We start from the raw sequence: 24,558 nt of genomic DNA, 5'->3' as shown, positions 1-24,558 counted from the left end.
TCTCCCTGTATTCAGCACTGGTGAGACCACACCTTGAATACTGTTTTCAGTTTTGGGCCCCTCACTACAAGAAAGACGTTGAGGTGCTGGAGCGAGTCCAGAGAAGAGCAGCAAAGCTGGTGAGGGGTGTAGAGCACAAGTCTTACAAGGATTGGCTGAGAGAAGTAGGGTGGTTTAGTTTCGAGCAAAGGAGGCTGAGGGGAAACCTTATGCCTCTCTACAACTACCTGAAAGGAGGTTGTAGTGAGGTGGGGGCTGGTCTCTTCTCTGAAGTAACAGGCCATAGGACAAGAGGAAATGGCCTCAAGTTGTGCCAGGGGAGGTTTAGATTAGAGATGAGGAAAAATGTCTTCACTAAAAGTGTTGTCAAGCATTGGACCAGGCTGGCCAGGGAAGTGAATGAGTCACCATCCCTGGAGTTACTTAAAAGACATGTAGATGTGACGCTTAGGGGCATGGTTTGGGGGAGGACTTGGCAGTGTTAGGTTTACAGTTGGATTCAATGATCTTAAAGGTCTCTTCTAATCTAAATGATTCTATGATTCTGTACAGTATGGTTATCTTGCATACATACCTTAAGCCTGATGCAGTCAAGGAGCTGGAAAAGAGTAAGGAGTATGTCTTCAGTGCACTAATAGGTTCTTGTCATCAAGAGTTGCAGTTTTTTCTTCTACATCAGTCTATGGACACATTTTCAATAGCTTCTCAGTTTTGCCTCTCTTTAAGCCTTCTCTCAGAGTGGCAATATTCCAGCAACACTCTTTTCATCAAGATCTTCCCATATTTTATTTCAATACAGAGGTCCAAAAGTATTCTGAATTTTGTGATTTGTTGGAAGGAACACTGCTTCTGACTTAGCAAAATATGGTGTTTGAAGCAAATAGTCACAAGCATTTGTGTTATGCTAACGTAGTGTATTCCTTTGGAGTAACTGAGTTTTAGATGCAGAGATTAATTATTAAGGTCACCTGTATTGATATTTTAAAAAGCACCGTCCCACACAGCTTATTCTGTAACTCCAGGATCTGTTGATACATTGTCCTATTAAATCCCTTTAACTTGTTTTGTCCTTTTAACATGAGCATAAGACCATTGAAATAGTAACTTTAAAAACAGCTAGGCTTGCTTAGCTGTGGTGAAATTTGACTACTTGGACAATTCTTTGCATTCAGGATTAACCTCTTGAGTGTCCTCCACGTGTGTTTAATCTGCGGTTATTCCTCTTGCAGGGTAGTGGACTATAAAAACCCCTTAATTGCAAGTGGAATAACATGTGGTGGAGTCAGTGTATGTCTAGATATGTATATATATCTATAAATTATAATCTACATTACACATCTGTTTCTGTACATAGACAGTAAGAATATATTCTGGCATTCAGTTCCTGATCTAAGATAAAGTAAAGAGCTTGTGAAAAGAAACTAATTTATTAGCAAAAGTACAAAGCACTCTAAAACAAACTATTTCCACTGTCAGTTAAGAAACACTCTTCTATATCAGTGGGAGCAATGATCCTGGATTTTCTAGCTTTGTAGGAGGCTTCTAGCACAGGTATCTTGCAATTGATAATCAAGCAGATAACCTAGTAAAATTCTGAAATGTAAGGTAGGATATTACAGATCAGTAAGTAGAGGAATTATATGGGAGGGAGGGAGGGAGGGAGGGAGAGGTATGCATAAACTAATTAAAAAAGAAAACAAAATATGAGACATTGTCCTGAGATAACTGCTTACCTATTCTAGTATATGTATTGTATCATACCTGGTAAATACACGCAACTGTGACTGATCCCTTACCAAACCATGGTTAAGAATTGAAGCTTTTGGAAATAAGGGGGACTAAAACTGTTGTTTGTATTGGGTGTGTATGCAGTGGGGAGCCCTCTTAGATGGGAGCTGTAGTAGCACAGAATTCAGCTTTACAAATTTTGATCAGTGCCTCTGAAATATTTCCATTTACAGGTTCCTCCTGAAGATACAGCTTCACCAAGAACTTCATTCAGTATTCAAGGGCTCAGACCCTACACAGAGTATGTCTTTTCAATTCGTTGCATGAAGGAAGATGGAATGGGCTACTGGAGTGACTGGAGTGAAGAGAAAACTGGGGTCACCACTGAAGATAGTAAGTAATATATGAAAGTAGGTCACTGACTTTCAAAATTGTTCAGCAATTTGGCAATAGCCAGCTGAAATTGTGTATGCTCACTTGAGCAGCCCAATTATACATGCAACAAGGCTCTCCTGAATTACTTTCAATACTCACTGACTTAACCCATGCATTCCATGGGGCTTGAGAATAGCTTCCCATAAAGCTAGTCTAGGGGTGCTCCCTGAAAACAGCTAAAACGGGAGGTAGGGAAGAAGAACTTTCTTCACAGAAAGTTACATTCTCAAAGTCTCTTAGAGATGTAGGGTTTTTACTTTTTGTTCTGCCTTTGTGCAAGTTGGGTTTTTTTTCAGTAGACAGGCTGCCTTAGTTTATGAAAACTTGATATTTAGGAAAGCATTAGATAAAGCCATAGGTGAACAAGCATCAATAAGTATGAAACAAAAGATTTTAGTCATATAGGGTACTGTGGTGAGTTGACGTTGGCTGGATGCCAGGTGCCCACCAAAGCTGCTCTGTAATTCCCCTTCCTCACCTGGATGGGGGAGAGGGAATATAATGAAGGGCTCACTGGTTAAGATGAGGACAGGAAGATCACTCAGCAATTACTGTCACAGGCAAAACAGACTTGACTTGAGGAAATTAATTTGTCAGAGTAGGGTAATGAGAAATAAAAGCCAAATCTTAAAACACCTTCCTCCCACCCCTCCTTTCTTCCCAGGCTCAACTCCACTCCCAGTTTTCTCTACCTCCTCCCCCCAAGTAGTGCAGGGGAATGGAGAATGGGGGTTGTGGTCAGTTCATCACATGTTGTGTTTGCTGTTCCTTCCTCCTCAGGGAGGCACTCCTCACACCCTTCCCCTGCTCCAGTGTGGGGTTTCTCCCACAGGAGACAGTTCTCTATGAACTTCTGCAGCATAAGTCCTTCCCACAAGCTGCAGTTCATCACACACTGCTCTGGTGTAGGTCCCTTCCACAGAGTGCAGTCCTTCAGGAACAGACTGCTCCAGTGTTGGTCCCTCCATGGGGTCACAAGTCCTGCCAGCAAATCTGCTCCAGTGCGAGCTTCTCTCCACAGATCCTGCCAGGCACCTGTTTCAACGTGAGCTTCACACGGAGTCACAGCCTGCTTCAGGGCATCCACCTGCTCCGGCGTGGGGTCCTCCACAGACTGCAGGTGGATATCAGCTCCACCATTAACTTGTATGGGCTGCAGGGAGACAGCCTGCCTCACCATGGTCTTCACCACAGGCTGCAGGGGAATCTCTGCTCCGGCACCTGGAGCACCTCCTCACCTTCCTTCACTGACCTTGGTTTCTTCATAGTTTCTCCTCTCTCCTGGTTGCTCATGCACAGGTTTTGTTTTTCTTCTTATATATGTTATCCCAGAGGCATTACCACCATCGCTGATGGGCTCAGCCTTGGCCAGCGGTGGGTCTGTCTTGGAGCCGGCTGGCATTGGCTCTGTCAGACATAGGGGAAGCTTCTGGCAGCTTCTTGCAAAAGCCACCCCTGTAGCCTACCTGCTACCAAAACCTTGCTATGCAAACCCAATACAGGTACATAAGCTTACTCACAAACCTAGTAAAGCAATGATATGAATTAATGTGCATTTGGGAAGCGTAGCCTCTCACGCACCAAAGCATCTAAATTAAACACTGTGGTTTACTATTAACTTTCTCAAGGTATTCTGAATCTACAACAGTCTTGCTTGTCAGTCACTTACAGCAGCCTCTGCACTGTCTCTTACCCACTTGTTTACAGTATTCTACACACAGCAATCAGGAGTCCTGCTGCTCATCACTGATACAGTTGTCCCTATGGGAAGCATAAGAAACAGAATGCCAACTATAAACTGCTGACTTTAAGCAAGCTTGAATCTGTGTGGAAAATGGGAAATGGTTTTATTTTGGCTATATTGAATGACAAAATCACTGTTTCCTTAGAATTTCCTTTCTTGATGTCAGAATTCTTGCAGTTGTCATCCTGTAGATCTGGGCTTGTAATATCCTGTCCCTTTGCAGTAGGGGTGAACTCTGCATTGCTGGTATCATGATGTAATGATGAAAACTTCTTAGCAGCATCAGCTGTTTGGGAGAAATAATTTGGATCATGTTTAGTCTTGCACAGAAAGACTTTGCAAGCAGGGTATGTATAACTTCAGACTATAAACTGTTATTTCTTAAGGTACACAAAACATAGCAAACCACTAGGTTAAGCTTCAAGTTTGCAGCCTTGAGGAAAAAAAGAAAAACTGCTTAAGAGCCTCAGTCAAGTGTCAGCCTTCACTGCGTTGTGGAGCAAATCCTCAGCATTGCAAAGTTGCTGCTGTCCACCAATCTGTTAACATCACAACCAGCTCATCAACTTGGCTGGCATTTCAGCTCCTTGTGATGCTCCAGTCATCTGTCTCCATTGAAGTGTGTGCTCTGCAGGCGTGCTGCGTCACCCTGAACTCATTTGTATTCCTTCAGGATAGCAGCACTGAGACACTGCACTCGGTGTCTTCTAAGATCTGTGTCCACTGCATTCCACAGCATGTTTTTTAACTTCATTGATTGCTTCCAGTTGCTCATGAACACATGCATTGCTTGGAAATGTACTGTGGCATTAAAATTCACTGTGTTATGGATTTAATATGTTTCACAGCTGATGGAAGTTGTTGCAGTATTTCCCCTCTATAGAGACCCTCCTGCAGGATTGCTCTTAAGTAGAGAGACTGCCTTCTGGCATTGAGTTGTGCCAAAACTATTAGTTGAATATGTTTAGAATTTTCTGGTACTGCTTTTTTTTTTTTTTTTTTTGGCTGTTTTGTTTTGCATCATTTCATGACTTAGCAATTGTTGCAACAACTGTAGACTTGTACAAAACAAATAACTGCAATAACTTGCAAAACAATAACTGAGCAGTAATTATTGGAACACTGACATTAAAATCACATTCCTGCATTTGTTACAGTATGAAAAAATCCTGTTCTCAAATAGTGGATTCCTGCATTTTCCATTAACAGAACAAAAATACATGCAGTACATATACAAACACAACCTCAACCTGTGCATTTGGCCCTTTAATTTGCTTTCCAAATAAAAGTCCCAGGCTTTGATATATAACTTACTTTTCTGTGGTCTGTTTTGCTGTTGTCATTCATCTGAATGGCCCACTTAGACTGAACTGGAACTAATTTAATGTCTTTAATAGAAGTTTGAGAGGTGCTATCTGGTATCTTCTTGAATCTGAACCTCCGTTGGTGTCAGAACACCCTACACTAGCATCTTACTTCTTGCTAAAGGTAAAATTAACTAATTCCAGCGCGTGCAGTAAGCTTTCAAGAAATACCTGTGCTGTTAGTTGTGATTCATTGCAAATGTAAATACAGTCTGTTTTCTGCTGGTAGAACAGCATTTTAACAAATTGTTGTAGCTACCATTCCTAATGGTAACAGGACAGTCACACTTTTTCTGCATAGCTTGCTAATCAGTTAGAATTTTTTGCTATTGTAGCAATAAGTTGACAGTAAATTTCCTATTTTGAGTTTGCTTACCAGAGGTGTCATCACCTCTTGCAAATGCCTAGATGCACTTGCAAATTTACAGGCTAGTGGGATAACTTTTGTTGAAAAGGATCTCATGAGGGTTGTAGTTCCCTGATCCTTTTTCAACCAAATATTGGGCTCAACTTCAGGTTGCACTTCTTGGCAAAACCTGTGCCAAAATTTTATTCATAGATATTTTTTTTTATTTATTTTTTTTACTGTACAGTTGCCTATTGCAAAGATTAAATGAAACCAGCAGACACTGGATACTTAAGTTACTTATGCTGTTATTAATGCCCTCAATCAAATTACAAAACCGACTTTTAGATGTTGTGCTTTTTCTAAGACTTAGACCTATATCCCAGAAGATTCCATGTCTCCTTGCCTTCTGCATTCAAAAGATTTGGATGTTTGTCTCTGTAGCAAACTACCAAGATAAAGGCGTATTTACCACTACTGTATTCAGGAAGCTCTAATTCTATATTTCCGTATGGTTTTATCAGTGTTATGTTTCCAAAGTGTTAAGTACTGTAACTATAAAGTGAAAGTTTAAACAGAATCCTTAAATGCAAAGTCACAAATGTACAGTCATGACACTGATGAGTAATGTAAGTGTTCTGGCAATTTGAAATCTTTTGGCAATTGTTTTACTACCTAATCCTTACGAGGAAGCATTTTTTGAACCTCCAAATAGTGACAATAAGCCAAGGATCTTCATATGCAGCAGACCAGATTTGCTGCTTAGCTGTGTATATTACAGTAATATGCATTGTGATTTCTGGGGATTCTAGAATTAGTAAATCACCCTGAAAGGGATTTGATTTTAAAAGCCTGTTTGGTTTCCTCCTGTATCATCAGTAGCAGCAGCATTTGGGAACCACTTGCTGGTTTCTGACTTTAAAGAGAATCTAACTCTGTGGAGATTTTATGTCTTGTTTTTCCAGGAACTTGGTTATTTTCAGTTAGAAACTTTTCTCTTCCAATGCTAGGGTTGTGATGAAAGAAACTACTTTAGCTTGGTCCCGTTTCCATTTCATTTCTACTTTGATAGCCTGCAAGATTGGCTTTGTTTCTGGCCTATACTGATCCTACCCCATATGGAGCCAGTGAATGAACCTTCTGTTTGTGTGCTTGATACCGAGTAGGGAATGTATTCTTCCCTCTAACTACTGCAAATATTTTGTAATATCTGTTTAGCTTCTAAGTCAGCCTGATTTTTTTATTTTTTTTTTAATGTGCTTTAGCCTTTCCTGCTTGCACTTTTCCTGGTCTCCTTTGTGTAATATCCTACCTGTTCCTCAGTGCCTTCCAAGGCACCCCCTTCTTAAGCAGTCTTTTCAGTGCATCATTTCAGTGCATGTTTTAAAACAGAGTTAAAACAATATAGGTTTCATTGCCAAAACACAACTGTACTCAGAGCTGAAATGCACTGGATCAGAAATACTTCCTTATTTATCCTAATTGAGTTCCCAGTAATGAGTTCTGATTGAATTCATATCATCTTATATGTGAGAAGTAAGAAAAAGATTGTAGTATATACCACTTGTTTAAACAAAATGGAATTTAAGTATGCATAATGGCATTGCTTCAGCTCTATGGAAAATTTACTTTCTCTAGGGAAGATATCGTAAACTGTTCTTTCAATAGTCTGGTCACTTCTTTTCAGCTCCTAATGACAGTAGGGTTTTGTTTTCTGTGGTTACTGTCTCAGCCTGAGCAATTAGGATTTCAGAACTGCCTGCCTATTTAGACTGCATTGCTGTTCTGCTGTGGTGACTGGTTTTGCAAAAATACTGCTATTAGGGATTAAGTACCCACGTCTTATTTTTGCCTTAGAACAAAGGTGTTATAGTAGGAAATGAACGAGGCGGGCCATGTTGTATTCACGATCTAGCCAAGATCTAGGCATTTGTGACGTAGGCAAAACGTACAATTGCTTCTGTTTCATATGAATCAAATCAGCATACTCAAATGAAGTTGTTAAGATTGTTTGCTCCAATTCCCAGTTTTCCTTCCCTCCTAATGTAAAGTGTAAGAGACAGATGCACACTGTAGACTTGATACTGTTTTCTGCAGGTAAAATAACTCATTATTCATATGGAATAAAGCAATAATATAACACCCAGAGAAAATAGAGTCTAGCAAGATTATATATATACATACATTTTAAGATCATCTTTCTATTAGGACTAAGGCCCTCGCAAAGGTTTGGCCAATTTTTATTGCTTTATGCACTGTAATAGATTGATTCATTCTACTTTGAAATTAATTTCATAGTGGAAATACAGCTTGATTTTTTTGCAGTACTGACACCAGAAAAAATTGTAGTATTGTACAAAAGTACTGCAGTTCTATTACCCTTTTTAGCATAAAGGAAATAAGAAACATGGAGAATTCTTACAGGAGAAATTTGTCTCCTTCTTAACTCCACTGCACTTTGTTTTTTAAGGTGTCTTGATATTATGGGGCAGGGAGAGCAGTGCAGCTACAGACCATAGCAAGGTTTTCAGTACACAAACATGCAGGGCTGTGCCTCTGGGCATAGCCTGCACAGTGTGGATTTGATCATGCTTCAGTCAGCGCTGTCATCGTCAGTCCATTGTTGCAGATGCTCACCATGGTGTCTCTATTATACACTTAGAGCAGAACTGGTGTTTTGCTCATCCCTCAGGAAATCTTTCCGTGCAGGTTTTCCACTTAATAAACCAAGCATTATTTCCTTTGAGGAACTGAGGAAGCACTTTTTGTGTATGCTTTCATTAATAAATAAATAAATATTTCTACTATTAAGCATTGTTTCTTTCATCAGAACCATCTAAAGGACCACCCATATGGAGGATCATTGATGCATCTGACTCACCAGCTTCCTGGACCGTGCGTCTGATGTGGAAGGTAAAGCAACATGATAAACTGCAGCAATTGAGCATTCTTTTAAGAACGAGTTTTTAAGTGGTGAAATTGACCTCAACAAACTTCAGTAGGTAGCTGGGATAGTACAGGTTTTATTGATATAAGAAGTGTCTTTAGTATTCTTATTATAATAGTTACGAAAAATTAAAAGTACAGATGTAAACACCATCAGTTAACTGACACACATCTCTGATCCATAGCATACAGAATCCACTTTCAGATTCCTGACTTGCTGTCCTTAAGCTGTCTGTGGAATTGGAAACTTTCACTTGAACAAAGTAAACCTTCATGTTATGCCTTCTGCTGTATCCTAAAACTTTTCTAACACTGTCTGGACGGGAATACTACAGCTGCAAAATCCATTAAGTCTAGAGACATTCCAGAGGCCAAATTTATTAAATACAGCACTGCACGTTTGCATGCGGTAGGCCGTACTGTCTAGTTGGCCAATTAGTCCAAAACTGAGAAAGGGAATGCAATTATCATCAGTTCCATCTCCTGCTTGCTTTTGGTCTGTGAGCTTTGTCACATTTGTTCGATATGTCTTTTTTATTATTACTTTTTCCCTATTATTACTAAGTGGCTTCTGTGAAGTTACATGTATATTGATATGGCATCATTTTCTGATATAACTCGTGCCACTTGTGACATAATTTAGCTTAGAATTGGAAAACTGGTACTGCTCAATAGTTTCAACAGTTGTTTTTTTAAGTTATGTGAAAACTAATACTGTTACACAGAAACATAGTATTTTTCTGTTATTTGATAACACAGGAACAAGTATTTTTCCATGTGCAAGAAAAGAAAACTACTCAGGCTGTTTTGCATTCTGGTTCAACAACAGTTATCAACATATGTTCTGCAGTCTTTACGGAATAGGTTTTATTAAACTACTAGGTAGGAGTATGAACCAACAACAGAGAGGATTTAAACGAGAAATTGTTCTGGACTTACTGCTTTACAGAAATAACACAGGTTATTTGCACTTTCCTTAAGTATGCAGCTATTTGATCTTGTAACTTGTCTTGCTCTCAGATTTTTTAATTATGCATCAAAGACAATAAACATTTTCATGTTTCTTCAGTATCAATCAAAGATGTGTTTTTAACAGGCATTGGAGCCATTTGAAGCCAATGGAATAATCTTGCAGTATGAAGTAACTGTCAGAGCTAAATCATCTCTCTCCAGTCCACCAGAGAAATACAATGTTAATACCACCAACCTTACATTAAAGCTGCCAAACGGGACTTATGAAGTGACTCTGATTGCCCGTAACAGAGTCGGGGCATCCCCTCCATCAGTTTTACTTATCCCAGCAAGTAATTCAAAAGGTTAGTATCCTAGTAATGTCTTTCAACTGCACCTGCATGGTTTTGTTATAAGAAATCTTCAGTGTTGTAAAATGATAGCATTTATGTGGACACACAATTAAAGTATTCTGAATGTATCTACAGTCTTGCACCTTATAATTATGCTACCTTTTATATAGTAGGGAACATGTGGATTTTGTACTCACAGGTGCATTTGAAGCTATGTGTGCTATTTTGCTGTTCCTTTTGGTCAATGGAGCTACTGTACACTATATTCCGTATTGCTTCTTTTTTAGCATAGCAGGCATTTTGGTCTTTTAAATTATCAAAAGGTTGGGGAAGCAAGTATCCTTTACTTCATGTATATACCATCTCACCATTGTTCTTCCTTCTGCTTTCTGATCCTCCTCCTGACCCCTTTCTTCTGTTATTCTAGTCTGGCTTTCCCACACTTTCAGTATCTTCCCTGGTTGCTTTGTCATCTGCTTCCACTGTTTCCCTACTGTTTGTGTTCCTTTCATTGTGCAGTAGTAGTAACTACAGGCTGGTTTCTCTTTACTTCCACCCTCCTCTTAGACAATCCAAACAACTACCAGGACAGGAAGCAAAAAATAAGTACATGGACAGATGCTCCTTTTGGTGTAAGCACTAAGGGAGAGCCACAGGTTCTAAAACTATTAGATAAACTAATTAAGGGTATGTTTCAAACAGAGTAGCGTTCCATCTGGAGTACTTGGTAAGGTACATGAATGTGAGGATTATAATGGCAATTTAGAAGTGTCTCAAGGTTTGACCTCTCTGAAATAGACCCTTTCCTTCGGAAGAAACCTAGTATCTTTGAGCTTTTTAGACTTTGAGCAACCTTGTCTAGTGGGCGGTGTGCCTGCCTATGGCAGGGGGGTTGGAACTAGATGATCTTTAAGGTCCCTTCCAACCCAAACCATTCTGTGATTCTGTGGTCCCTTTACTGTGCAGTAAGGCAATTTACTGTGTTTGAGAACAGAGAAGCTGAGTCTAATCTCTGGTTTTTAAATAGCCTACTGCTACTTATTTGGGATTTCTGCTACAAGGATTCAGATGCAAGCTTCCAAATTTCAGAAAATGGCTTTTACATTAGGTCCTGTCAAGTTGTCAACATTGCAAAAAGTTGTCCACATTTGACAATAGCTATTATTATGAATATCTAGTGGAAGAGCTGTCAATATTTATCACTTTTCTGTTTTCTTTTATCACAGCTCCTGTGAAGAATGTTAGAACACTACCTAAAGATGGCAAGTTGTGGGTAGGGTGGACTGCTCCTAACAGTTATGTTCTTAAATATGTGATCGAATGGTGTCTGGTGTCCAACAGCTCAGACTGCATCATAGAATGGCAGAACGAACCAGGAAATGTTCAAGGAACATACTTAAAAGGTATTTAGCTCATAAGTCTGTAAATACTTCGTAGAGCACCCTAAAAACCTGATAAGTATTCTCATAGTAAGGAACATCCTTTTGCTGACTAGAATTTTATTACAGGACAGGAATCTGGGATAGTACTGAGGGCTTCTCTTACTTTATTATGAGAGTGGAAGTATCTGTGTATTTTTGTCAAATACAAAACTGTATCTAATCTTGCATTTTGAAATTTATATTATGTAACAGCAAGGATTTTATCTGCATTTTGTTTGGAAACCATTGATTTAGTGAAAAGGCTGAGTTCCTTCAAAATCAAATTCTGTGTTCTGTCTTTCAGTTCAAATAATGAAACTTGATCAGCTTTACAGTTTCTTTCAGATTATGATCAGTAGCTCAAATCAATTTTTGGGGGGATTCAGTGCTGCAGACAGATAAAGGCTTTTTATTTAAAATAAATAAGAAAAAAACCAGACTTCTATGAAGTCTGTTTATTAAATTTAACATTTGAATGTGAACCATTATATTGTTCCTTTAGTTGATATTTTTGACTGGTATATGAATGAGCTCTAGAAAAAAATAGTCAGTTGCATTAGATACAAGTGCATCTAATAAAACAGCCAAAACCCAGAGCCTTGTATCTGAAGTAAATGAGAAGGATGGTGAGGAATTGGACTGTCTGTGACACAACACATTTTAAATTCCTTTTATTAGGTGATATAAAGCCATTCAAATGTTACTTGATAACTGTGTACCCTCTATATGCTGATGGTCAAGGAAGTGGACAGTCTGTGAAGGCTTATCTTCAGCAGGATCGTAAGTATAAAATAATCACATAAACTGACTTTCTTGACTAAAAATAATGAGACCTTTGCTTTACTGTAGACTACATAATGAAAAATGGTCCTACATTTGAGGGTCATCTGACATAATTGATCTTGTCCCTTCTATTAACATCCATTCTACTTATTTACAGTATTTAGGAGTTAAACAGATCTCTGTGGCTGACTCTTTCCCTTTTTTCAAACCTATATCAGATAATTTGGCATGAGTTTGTTATTTCATTGGTGTAATAAAATTTCTATGCTGACTTATTTTAAATCTCAAATATGAAGCCAAGACTAATTAACTTCAGTTGAAGATTTCCTGTGATCTGCTGATTACTGTTTTTCATACATTTTTTTTCCTGGAGATTTCTCTTTTAAAACATCTTTGGGGTTGCTATTTTGTGTGAAGATAATGCTTTGCAAATTAGTTGGTCCAGCTCTTCCATTGAAGTTTATGCAGAATGGAAATTCAGTGCTCATTAATACACTGCTTCTGTGGATACAAGGGTGCCCAAAAGAAACTAATATTCATCTTCCATTACAGGTCCTTCAAAAGGACCAACCATTCAGACAAAAAAGGTAGGAAAAGCAGAAGCTGTTTTGACATGGAACCATCTCACAGTGGATGAACAAAATGGATTTATCAGAAGTTACACCATATTTTACAAAACTGTTGATGGAAATGAAACAGGTAACAAAAAGCAGACAAAGTGCTTTGTAGTATTGAAGTATTCCATCTGGCTCCTTCTTAATACATGTTCCTGAAAAACAAGATACAGAGTAGCGTAGGGCTTACACTCTGTCCTGGTGACATAAAGCTAATGTCTAAGGCATAGTTCTGCTCCATACCAAACAGAAAAGTCCCTGATGAAGGACTCAGAGCATTCAGTCTGTGTATATCAGGGTACTGAGTTTAGTTTCTGAAAGCCGATTTGCGGGTATTGTGCTCCCATCTTTCTATCTAAATACAGGCTGAGATCAAAAAGAAGGGATTTTCAATCCTTCTGGAGCTCTGCATCAATATATTACTATGTAAAACATCTTGTTGGAAGTGCATTTTAGTTCTCAATAGTGTGTGTGTCACCTGCAGGAACAAGGCAAGGAGCTAGCACTATTCAAAAGTTTTTCTTTCTTAGATTTGCTTGATTCCAATTGAGGGCCAATTACTTATGCCTACCCTACTTTTTGTTATTTCTGGTTAACCATGTTTTTTCTTGTTAGTAATTACCTGTCTCTGGTTAGCCATGTATTCTACTTATTAGAAATCCTAAAGCCTCAGCTTTACTACTAGTTTAGTTTTATTTTCCATACAGCCATACATTCTACTAAAACTATCTTGTACAACTGAACACATGATGTCCTAATCCTACGGTGTTTGTGGAGATCTAATAAATTTTACAGAAAACTAGTATAATTTTTTTCCTCTCTTTAGCTGTGACGGTGGATCCTTCCAAGACAGAGTATACACTTTCTTCTCTAACCAGTGACACACTGTATACTGTGCGGATGATGGCTTACACAGATGAAGGAGGCAGGAGTGGTCCTGATTTTACATTTACTACACAAAAATTTGGTAAGGAAGAGTGGCACAGTTAGTACAAGTAGGCAGTAATGTTGCAACAGTATGGCAAAGCTCTGTGTGAGATCTAATAGGAGGGGAAAGTTATTTTATTTAAAAGAAAAAAAGACTTTCACTCGCAGTCATACTTAAAGTGCATGATATCCAGGTAGCCTATCTAGTACTCAATCACAAAGCAGTAGTTTAGTCAGGATTTCTCTGACTGTACAGAGAACAAGCTATCCTCTGCAGGTCTCCTGGATGCTCTTTTCTGTTGGCAAACATGCTGGTTTTGGATGCGTTTTGTTGTATACTGTAGGTTATAGTATTCTTTTGCCCCAAATTGGTGTGAGTCATTAGGAGTTACTCAGTGCCCTCACCTTTTCTTCTGATGTTTGATGGCTCTTACCCTGGTCTTAAGGAGTCCAGAGTCTTTGTTTTAATCTGAAGCTAGGTTGGCCTTTATTATCCTCATACAGGTGTCCTGAGGAGCTGCAGAGGTGCACTGGGATCTTGATCTGCTCATCTAGGTGCCAGCCAGCACATGCCATTCTTGCAACCCTTCCTCAGGTTCCATGTTCTCATTCATATCACTATTAAAGTTTGCTCCAGTTCTCTACAGAGACTCATTTTGAACAGCTAAATTTATTGTACATTCAACTTTAGAGAGTGCTTCCTATTTGTAATGGTAAGAGCAACAACATTAACTGAACTGAGTTGTGAAAAGCACTTCTTTAGATTAAGCAGGTTTTTCTATTCTTTTTTTCTGTATAGTGTTGTTATTACCTAAGCATTCTATAAGGTTTACTTAAGAATGTGTATAACATTGGAAGGAATGCATAACAGAAATGCAACCTCAAGTGTTTGCAGGCAGAGGATGTTTCCATGTACAGAGTAAACTGATGGATGACTAGTGACTTCACTTACATTACTTATTTGACCATGCTATTGTTATGGCAGCCAGTAGGCCACTGAAACACCTGGACCATGGGTGAATTCACGTAGATGTTCCTGTCATACCTGCCCAAACTGTAAAACTACTTGCTTCACTGGTATTACAAACTTCTAGAGCAACTTGTGGGTTTTGTTGATGCAAGGCATTAGATTGTTGGGACAGAGCTTTTCATGTTTTCACCAACAGGCTCTTTTCATATGGTGAAGAGGTTCTTCCAAAGGTGAAGCTTAAGACTGAGCACTGCGGGTGTATTCAGTTTCAGATTCTCCCTGTCCCTTTGGCAGTGTAAGCTGCTGCTGGGATTCTTAAATGCCAAAGTTGGGGTATAACTGCTTCTCTTCATTTTCTTCAGGGAAAGGAGAAATTGAAGCCATAGTTGTACCTGTGTGTCTGGCATTCTTGTTGATTGTGCTCCTTGGAGTTTTGTTTTGCTTCAACAAACGTGACTTGTAAGTATAAATAAAGTCTTTCTCTTACGCTTCTGATATGTCTGGTCATAAGAGAGACATGAAAATAATGTAATACAAACAAGTAAATACTCTGCAGTTAGGTCAGAAAAAGAAGATAAAAACACACGTACATTGATCAGTGATAAACATTTTTGTGTTTTCCTAGAGAAATCGGAGCCTCTTCTGATACTAATTTCTTACTGTTAACAATTAGCCCAAAAACTAAATGTTCCATGACTCAATTCTGGAAGGAAATTCCTGTCTTTCTTGCTAGAGTATGAGAGTAGAATGATGGTCCTTAGATTGTGAAGCACAGAAGATCTGTTTGCTGGCTGTTTGAGCTATTTAACTACAGTGTTAGCAAACATTAAGCTTTACAGCAAGTCTTTCTTCAGATATTTTCATTTTATTTTTACCTGTGAAGTTGGCTTAGATTTTGACAACTGATATTTGTAAGTTGTCTTAAGACAACTTATTGATAAGTTGTCTTAAAGGAGCAACAGTGTATTTTTATACTGACATGTATCATAGGCTTGCCTAAATAATTGGTTTGTAGATTCTAGAGTGCTATAAATGTGAAAATCCCTCACTAACTGTGTAGCATTTGTTGTTTTGCTTTATGTTGGGTAGCTACATCTAATGCGTGGAGGAGTTGCAAGTGCAGTGATGTATTTTGATAAGTAGTGCAGCGTCCTACAAAGATGTAGAGAAGTGCAGGAAGCATTCCTGCTTGGAAATAAATACTCCTGCAAAATTGCTATGTACAGGAGTAGTATCGTGGGTTATGCAGTACTTGCTATCAACATAGGAATTTGGGGCGTGCATCTTGTAATTTGTTCTGGTTTTAATTCTTTACAGAATTAAAAAGCATATCTGGCCTATTGTCCCTGACCCATCCAAGAGTAACATTGCTCAATGGTCTCCTCAAGTTCCAGCTAAGGTAATTCTTTTCGTGTCCTGTGTCTTCCTAGTCCACGAGGTTTCAAATAAACTAACCAGTGGGAGTCTTCTGTCTTATAGCCCACACGGATTTTAATGAAAAAAAGTTTCCAGATGTTAAGTTTCAAGACATTGGGTTACAATATGGTTAGAAGACTTTAATGCATCCATAGATTCAGCATGAGAAATAGATGGCCCTTAGCACAAGTTCACAGCAAAGAGCAGGCTTCGACATTGTGAATTATATTCAGTTTACTAATTGAAAGGATCAAGTCCTAATTATTTTACTCATTCACAGGAAATTAGGATTAACTAAACAGAATTCATGATTCCCATTCTTAAAACTTTGAAGTGACTTGTTTGCCCAGCTAAGTCCTGAATGAGAGAGAAATCTCTAAGAGTTCCTCATGGATGAGGAGATGGCAGTAAAATTTATTCCCCATGTGGGGTGAATGACTTAGCAAATTCTGTTCAATAAACTGTGGCTAACTTCTATGAAGAAGTGCTGTGATGTTGAATACATTATTGAAAGTAATGTGCGTATGGCCTCAGCATGGAGTGTTCCTGTGCTGCACAGCAAATGGTTGTGTGTTTACGGCTCTTAAGAATAATTAAAATGAGAGCAAAGCTTGCACATCCACTGTAGTTTTAGAATGGCTGCATAACTAAGACTTTGTCTTGGAAGCAAAGCTACATCCTTAATTTTGTAACAGATACTTTGGAGATATTGCCGAACTTAGTAAAAAGAAAACTTACATGAAGAAACTTGAAATAATTACAGAATAAAAATTCAGATGTTTAATGAAGGGTTTGATTTTTAACCTTCCTCTTAGGCAACACTCATCTCTTTCTTTCAGCATAACTTTAGTTCCAAAGATCAGATGTACCCAGAAGGCAGCTTTACAGATGTAAGCGTCGTAGAAATAGAAGCTGATGACAAGAAGTCTTTCTCAGAACAAGATCTAAAACCCTTTGACTTGCTTAAAAAGGAAAAAAGTACTTCAGAAGGGCACAGCAGTGGTATTGGAGGATCCTCATGCATGTCTTCTCCTAGGCAAAGTGTCTCTGACAGCGACGAAGGTGAAACTACACAAAACACTTCAAGCACTGTACAGTATTCAACTGTAGTGCTTAATGGCTACAGAGACCAAACTCCTGTACAAGTCTTTTCAAGGTCTGAGTCAACTCAGCCACTCCTAGATTCAGAAGAGAGATCAGAGGATCACACTGGAGGAGGTGACAGCGCAACCCAGAGGCAGCAATATTTCAAACAAAATGGTGGTCAGGATGAAACCAACACAGACAGGCCATGCTTCGAAAGAACAAGGCAAATTACTCCAACTAATGAGGGGGATCTTGTGGGATTTGCACAACTGCAGATCTCGGGTCACGGTTCACAGCTGTTGGGCATTGGGCTGGAAAAAATAACCCAGGAAGCTGCTCTGCCAGATGTTTTACAGACAAGTATTGAAGGACAAACTGTGAGACCTGAAACAGTGGAAGGAAATCCACCGTCAGTTGATGAAATGCCAAAAAGTTACCTCCCGCAGACTGTGAGACAAGGGGGCTATATGCCTCAGTGAGAGAAGAGACTGGCTCTGTTTAGGCCTTCATTAGTGCCTGTTCACATTTTCTCCTGTGTCTCTGATAAATTAAGCTAGGTGTTTTTATCTGAATGCAGATAGAAATATTGAAATTAAGTGAAGAGCAATTTGACAAAGTACAATAAGGACTGTGTTTTTGTGGAAAATTTGCAGTCCAGACCTACTGGAGACTTACCTTTATGCACTACACAAAATCTTATGTCTGGATAGCTGAACAAGCCTTTGAGCTACCTTGGGTTTTTTGTGTATTGTCATATCAGATTTACACATGATTGAAAATGGCAAGTTTCGATTAATCACATCAGCCAATAGACCTCCTAGAAGAAATACTTCAGTTTGTGACAGTGTACAAGCCTAAAAAGCCAGCTTTAGTTGCTTGGAGCTTTTGTGCAAAAGTAAGACTGAAGCTTAGTATTCTAAAGTGGAAGAATACTTGTGTCATACACTTCTCAGTAGTTTGATCGACTTTCTGAATTTTGACTTGGCCCAGTGTCTCAGTTTCCAGCTTAAGAGACATGCAAATAGTGTTCATCCCCATTTAAAAATTATAAAAATTAACTAGAACTTGCTGTGGTGTGCAAATAAGAAAACACCGTGATTGCTTGACTCTGAATGCTACTATATTAATTTATATTCTGCCTATGTTTAGATATGCGTGCACATGAATTATATAATAATTTGCCCTAAAAATGTGCCTTGCAACTTGACGCACAGCAATTCAGTCTCATGTTCAAAAGTTTAAAAATCCATATGAAAACACAGAATAACAGTTGCTTAAAGCTTTTGTACCCAAATGGCTGTCTGATTATACCATACCTCCCTGGTTATATGAATTGCCTTTGTTTAATAAGTGCACCTTTGCTGTATACAGCTTGAGAGGCAAGTAATGAGCTGTAAGTTGTTACCATTTTTCTAACTGCTCAGGAGAAAGGGAATATGACTTTCTTCCTGATTGACTACAGTGACTAGTGTGCTGTAAACTCATTGCTAATGCTGCAGGACCTCCTTGAAACTGAAAGCAGCAAAATGGCAAAGTAATTGAAGTAGTTGAAGCTCTTGGAAAGGAAAAAAAAAACACCCACACCCTGAATTTGAACATTACTGGTAGCATGTATCTATCAGCAATCATGAGCCACAAATGACATGTGGTTATTAAAATTCCTTACTTTTTTCTTACGTCTCACTTTTCCCCTGTTCGTACAGTTTGCATTTTATTGAAGATACATTTCTTGGAGACTGTCTCTACCAGGGTTTAAAGAAAAGTGAAGTTACATTAAAATAAACCCCTTCTCCAATGGTAACTAGAAATTTGATGGCACTCTTGTAGATTTACTTTTTTTAACCTTAACTTAGTGTAGTCAGCTTTCTAATCTGACACTACTAAAACCTCAATTGAAAACACTAAATGCTGTGTTCTGAGAATAAAACAAGTGTTTTATTTCTCCTTCAGCAAAAGAACTATGTATTTTAAACTACCTGAAACCTTTTGTGCTGTCGCCTCTGGTGCTGCTCTTCTGCAAAGCACTTGCTAAAAGCCGTGGAAAGGCAGGTGTCAGTATCATTTCAACTTCCCTTGTCCTTGTCTGCCAGCTTGGATGAAAGGACAGGTGTACATATAAATGTTCATGTGTCTTCTGCTTTTGTTACAAAGAAATTCAATGCTAGAGTACATTCATAAGATTACCTCTTGAAGTGTGAACTATTTAAAACAGATCAAGAATGCAGAATCTTTAATAACACTTCAGTATTCCACAGTTCCTTTCTCCCAATTTTTTGTATCTGGGCACTTTTTTTAATCTAAAAGGCTTTGTTGCGGCTTACTATAACTACACTTTTCTTCAAAACAGCCCCCTTCCTTTTCTACCCTCTCCACCTCAGCACTTTCAAACTCCCTCCCAGAGGGCAAGGGCATAATGAAGACTATGCTGTCACAAGACAGCAGAGACAGTCTTTCGTTTTTTCAGAGGCTGAAGGAGCATTCCTTTGTCAGAACGCATTCCTCTTGGAAAATAATAGCTCTTACTTCACTGGGGGATTGGTCATCTTCTCTATGCAAACTTTGTAGTGACTGTAGAAACCACAAGTAAAAGGGAAAGTCCCTGTTGAGCAGTGTGTGTGCTTATTAGAATGGCCCTGCAGCCACGTGTCTCTAATCCACCTCCTGCTCATCTCTGAAATATTGTGGGCGATAACGTGGCTACTTAGTCTGAACATTGCTTGAGAGGCATGGGGTTTTTTCAAAAACATGCTGATGATGTCTTTTTTTTTTTTTTAATTGTTTTTTGTGATCCATTGATACTAACTTGTGATAGCATATGTCACATTTTAGGGACAACTTCAATTATTCCTGAAGTTGCTGTTTGCCTTTCTGTTGTGTAAAGGGGAAGGCATTTTATTCTCAGTTGCTGTTAATCATGGACTATTTCCAACATTAAACAAACAGCATCAAGAGATTCTCCTTTTTAAAGGTCTGTGCTAACAAGAGTTCTGGCCTGTCATTTCTGGCATCTTTCTTTCTTTGTTGTTTATGGGCCAGTGGAAATAAACTAACAGCATTGTACAGAAGAGTTTCCCAGAAAGAATTCTGGCTGGCTGGCAGTTATATTCTATCTTTCGGGCTTGTGCATTTATCTAGGGCTAAAATACTAAAGAGTAAGCAGGGGATACTGGTGGGTGAACAGCTTGTAGAAGCCACAGTACATATAAATAACAGGTTTACAGCTTGTTCGTGAACCTTTGTGCCAAATACTCTATCATCCAGTGTTCAGGGTTTAGCTTGATTTTGTTCTTTGGATCATAGCAATCTAAATGTATCAAACAGTTGCATACAGGTTTTTAGAGTGTCTGTAATGTAATTACAGCAATCAACTGAAATTCTCTGAACTTGGTCCTAATGTAGTAATTGGAGAAAAAGCTTCCAGCCCCACCAATAATTATGGTGCACTTTACAAAATAAAGGCATTATTAAATAAAATCAAACTTCAGTATTGATACTTCCATGTCCATCTTGATTTCCTGGACTGGAATTTTTCAGGTAGGGTAGGGGGAATAGTTGTAAAGACCTTGTTACTTTGTCAGCAGGAAGGGAGGCTAGTATAAATATAAAATATTTTTCCTGCATTAGCATGTGTGAAACATCTCTCAAGTGCAGGCTGGCTAACTGCTCCTCTGTTGAGAAGAAAAGTGAATGTGTTTATCTCTGTAGTTCTGTTATGGTGGTTCTGCTAGAACAGAAGGTTGTTGGGGTTGTTTCTGAGTGTGTTGGCTCTTTTTCGGGGCGGTTAGTCTGGGAATAACCTCTCCCACTTTAGTGAAAGTCTTAGGATTACATTTCATACACCCTACTGTAGTAAACTAAACTGCCTGTTAAGCCTTAACCTGGCAGCGCAAAGCAAGCAGGGCAAAAAATTTTCCAAACTTTGTTCTGGAGTGTTTGTAACAAGCGTGTCACTATCTGTGCTACAGCAGCCTAGCACAATGCTAATTATCAGGATTGGAAAAATCTGGCCCTGGGAGGAGGAAGAGGGAGTTGAGGGCTGCGAGGGCTGAGTTCCTGTCTGGGGCACTGGAGAAGCTATGTGGCCTGGGGTGGGGTTTGCAGCTTCAGCTTTTACTGTAAACCATGAGCACCACCAGATGCTTAAAACTTGGGTTAGTATGCCCAATACGTGAGAATTGCCATGCTGATTTAACTTCAGTAATTGAACTTGTGTAATTGGTGTCAGGTCTTGAATAGCCAAGACCCACATCAGTATATGCTGCCGTGGTATTGACTTTGCAGTGGGATCTGAAACTCCAAAGACTCTCAAGTTAATAGTCAGCCCTGCTCCAGGACAGGCACATTTTAAATTGTAATTCACGTGCATTAAATGGGACTGAATATACTAGTTTATTTTCCCTGAGACAGTTGTTCTAATTGAGATTAACTGTTATTTGGATACATTCCTTTAACTATGTTAATAAATTCTGCTGACTGATGGTTTGTAAACTTCATTAATCCGCTGTAACCTTTTGTCTCTTTGCTAGGATGGATACATATAGCCACTTTAAATTCCAAGAGTTGCTTTTGATGTTATTTGGAAGCAGTTTGTAACAAAAGTGTTGAGTCTTTTGTCGTGAAACAGCCATTAGGGAATCCCAGCCAACCCCCACAGTCTTCAGCTTAGCTCTTGATCCAGAAAACTGCAGTAAAGTGGAGGTATAAGCGCAAAAGTCTAGAGAAGGGTTAAATAAGTATTTTGCTTTGGACTCAAATTCCCATTTCTCTTCCTTAAAAGGAAAAGGATCGGTTTAAAAAAAAAAAAAAAGCTAAAACGCATCTGGTGTTTGCTTTCACTGCTGTTTCCTTTGTAGTACTTGTGCAATCTGAGCCATTCCTAGAAATGAACAGTGCTGACTTAATGTACAAGGATGCATTTTTAAGGCCACAAGATATGATACAAACAAATTTAATGGCTAAAGGCTAGATCTCCACAATTGTCCCTTTCCCCCCCCCCCCGCCCTTAATTTTAGTGCAGAGAAAGGGTGGGCAACACGTGCCTCCCAGAATGTAGCCTTAGCCAGTACTTGTGCTTATTTGCAACCTTGAAGGGGATATATGCAATAAAGTCATCGATACTCTGCAGAAGCACACTTCTGTAACAATAGGTGAAAAACACACATGGCACAACAGTCCGCACTCGGCTGGAAAGTCCCACATCCTCCTGCTCAGGCTGAAGCCTCTCCTGCAGCCCGCTCCGGCCATTGCGGGCCCGGCCCATGGGCGTTCTCTGCAACAGCCATCGCTTTTCTTCACGTCGAAGCACATTCGTTAACGGATCCAGTCAACTCGCCGTGTTTTTGTTAACACACCAGTCTTGTTTACAGTGTCACGTGTGGCCTGACACTTGGATGCAGCGATGGATTGCTGGAGTAACCACGTGCTTTCGTCTGAGGTTAAGGTCACTGAATGTGGCTGTGCAGATCCATGCATGTAGCCTAGCGGAGGCATGGGACATGGGGATAAACATAATAACAAGGAAAGTGCCTTGATGCTGGATTGGATGGCTAGTGAATGTAAACATTAAGTAAAATTTTACTATGTACTTAAAGTTAAGTATGGCTGATTAACCTCCTGGTAATTTGAATGCCAGCTCTAAAGGGCTTGCATACTCTGGCCAGAGGTTAAATTTGTAAATTGCTGCATAAGCTGTCTCTATGTGGAAATGTGTTTTAATATACCAGTACACTATTTTCATTCTTTTGCAAGCTGCATGTTTATTGTCATATAAACTCTGCTTTCTACAATTTACTTTACGGTCAGTGTTGAATGTCTTCTTCTTTGTTGCCCAGCTGAGCCTGAATGTTGCATTTGTCCAGTACATAATATATGAAAAGAAAACAAAACAAAATTCCATACTTGCCTTGTGTGCTGGAGTTGGTGTTTTGCAAGGCTGGCTGAAGTAGAAACCACAGAAGGAGAAGAGTCTGGGCACTACCAGATAGGCAAGAAACGGAGAGAGGTTCCCAGGGAGAGATGTGACCATGGTGTAGCAGGACTTTTGTCCTTTTTTTTTTTTTTTTTTTTTTTTTTTTTGTCCTTTTGGCTACCTGGCTGGGTGTACGGGACTAGTTCAGCAGCGGCCGCATCCTTGTTAGCCCTCCCTTTGTAATTGCTCCTGTAAACAGGTGTTGGCTGTGACTGACTGGCCTTGGTGGTGTGACAGGTCACTGTCCTGAGGCCCCAGCTCTGTTGCAGCTGCTGGCCATGGTGCGTGTGTTCTGTGCCCGGGGTCTCACCAGAGAAGAAGTGTCCATGTCTGCCTGCAGCTGCATGCGCTGAAGGTGTAGGACCAGTGCTCCCGGCAGCTTGTCTAGGTCTGTTGAAAGTGGGAAGAAGAGTGTCCAAAAATCCAGTTCTGAGGAACACCATGGGAGTGAGGAGCAGGGCGTGATGCTGCCCACTCATGCTAATTTCCAAGAAAGGAGTCCCAGACCAGGCTGTGTCTGATGCTGCCCTCGGCCTCACCTGCGTTTGGTTCTTTTGTTTCTAACGCGTGGAGGACCCTCACAGGCCGTCAGTGAACTTACTTCTTGGTACTGAAAAAGCCTGGTTGGGTTTTCAAAGGATGGTCGTATCCACAAAAGGCTTCAGGGGTGGCACCTGAGGAAACACAGCTTCCCTTTCCTGGCTGAGTTCTGGTTTGTGTAGTCAGGGTCATGTAAAGCTGGGGGGTAGGGGGGTGTATTTACATTATGCCATCGTGCCAGTTAACACCTTGATTTTAAATGAGGTGCAGACACAACACTGGGCTGCAGAGTAGTTCACTTACCGCTGTTTCGCATATGGCCCCTGAGGGTTCTACAGGAGCGTGGGGTTTTTTGCACGTCCTCCTCAGCTGAGCATCAGCACAGTTGTGCTTCATGACTGCAGGGCAAAGCAGATGCAGGAGAGGAGGCAGCAGTTTCATCTTCACAGCCTTCTTTCACGCTGGCAGAGTGAGATTGCTTCCCAGAACGGTTAAAATAGCCAGAGGAAATAAGGCTGGGCACGGAATGACGGGAATGCCCCGCTTTCCACGGGAAGCACATACTTGCGCGGAGATCGCATCAGAAGGGCAGAGCTACCAGGTTCCTGGGAACAGCTCTCCACCCCCAGGGCTGGGGGCCAGCAGTTTGATGTTCACAGTGGGGCAGGCCAGTGCTTTCCCGTCTTCCCAGCAGTCTCCAGCTACCATGAAATAACCAGAAGAGCCAAAATAACCCTCCCACCTCCTACAAATAGCTGGGAAATTCCTGGCTCAGCCAGGGAGGCTCTGAGCATGAGTGACCCAGCTGGGAGGTACAGGATGAAATTCAGAGGAGTAAATCTGGCTCCAGGCTCCCCTGCAAAATGGAAACATCCGGTGTGCTGGGCATCACACTGGCTTTCCTCTTGCAGTAACACGTTAAGTCACACTGTGGGCTTGGGCACTGAGCTGGGTCAGGGGACAGAG

The 24,558-nt window shown here is 40.0% G+C and overlaps 1 protein-coding gene across 1 annotated transcript in view; it reads left to right on the top strand.

Annotated features, from left to right (window-relative positions):
• Window positions 1-22,872, top strand: part of IL6ST (interleukin 6 cytokine family signal transducer) — a 36,051-nt gene extending 13,179 nt beyond the window's left edge. Inside the window, exons 7-16 of the mRNA XM_074165881.1 lie at window positions 1,962-2,121; window positions 8,448-8,530; window positions 9,660-9,879; window positions 11,094-11,270; window positions 11,967-12,068; window positions 12,624-12,770; window positions 13,512-13,652; window positions 14,945-15,041; window positions 15,900-15,981; window positions 16,838-22,872. Coding sequence (XP_074021982.1) covers window positions 1,962-2,121; window positions 8,448-8,530; window positions 9,660-9,879; window positions 11,094-11,270; window positions 11,967-12,068; window positions 12,624-12,770; window positions 13,512-13,652; window positions 14,945-15,041; window positions 15,900-15,981; window positions 16,838-17,563 — 1,935 coding nt within the window. The 3' untranslated portion in view covers window positions 17,564-22,872. The remainder of the gene's footprint in view (window positions 1-1,961; window positions 2,122-8,447; window positions 8,531-9,659; window positions 9,880-11,093; window positions 11,271-11,966; window positions 12,069-12,623; window positions 12,771-13,511; window positions 13,653-14,944; window positions 15,042-15,899; window positions 15,982-16,837) is intronic.
• The last annotated feature ends 1,686 nt before the right edge of the window (window positions 22,873-24,558 follow it).

Source organism: Numenius arquata, chromosome Z, assembly GCF_964106895.1.
Source record: "Numenius arquata chromosome Z, bNumArq3.hap1.1, whole genome shotgun sequence".
Taxonomy (NCBI): Eukaryota; Metazoa; Chordata; class Aves; order Charadriiformes; family Scolopacidae; genus Numenius; species Numenius arquata.
This window is presented reverse-complemented; position numbering and strand designations above follow the sequence as displayed.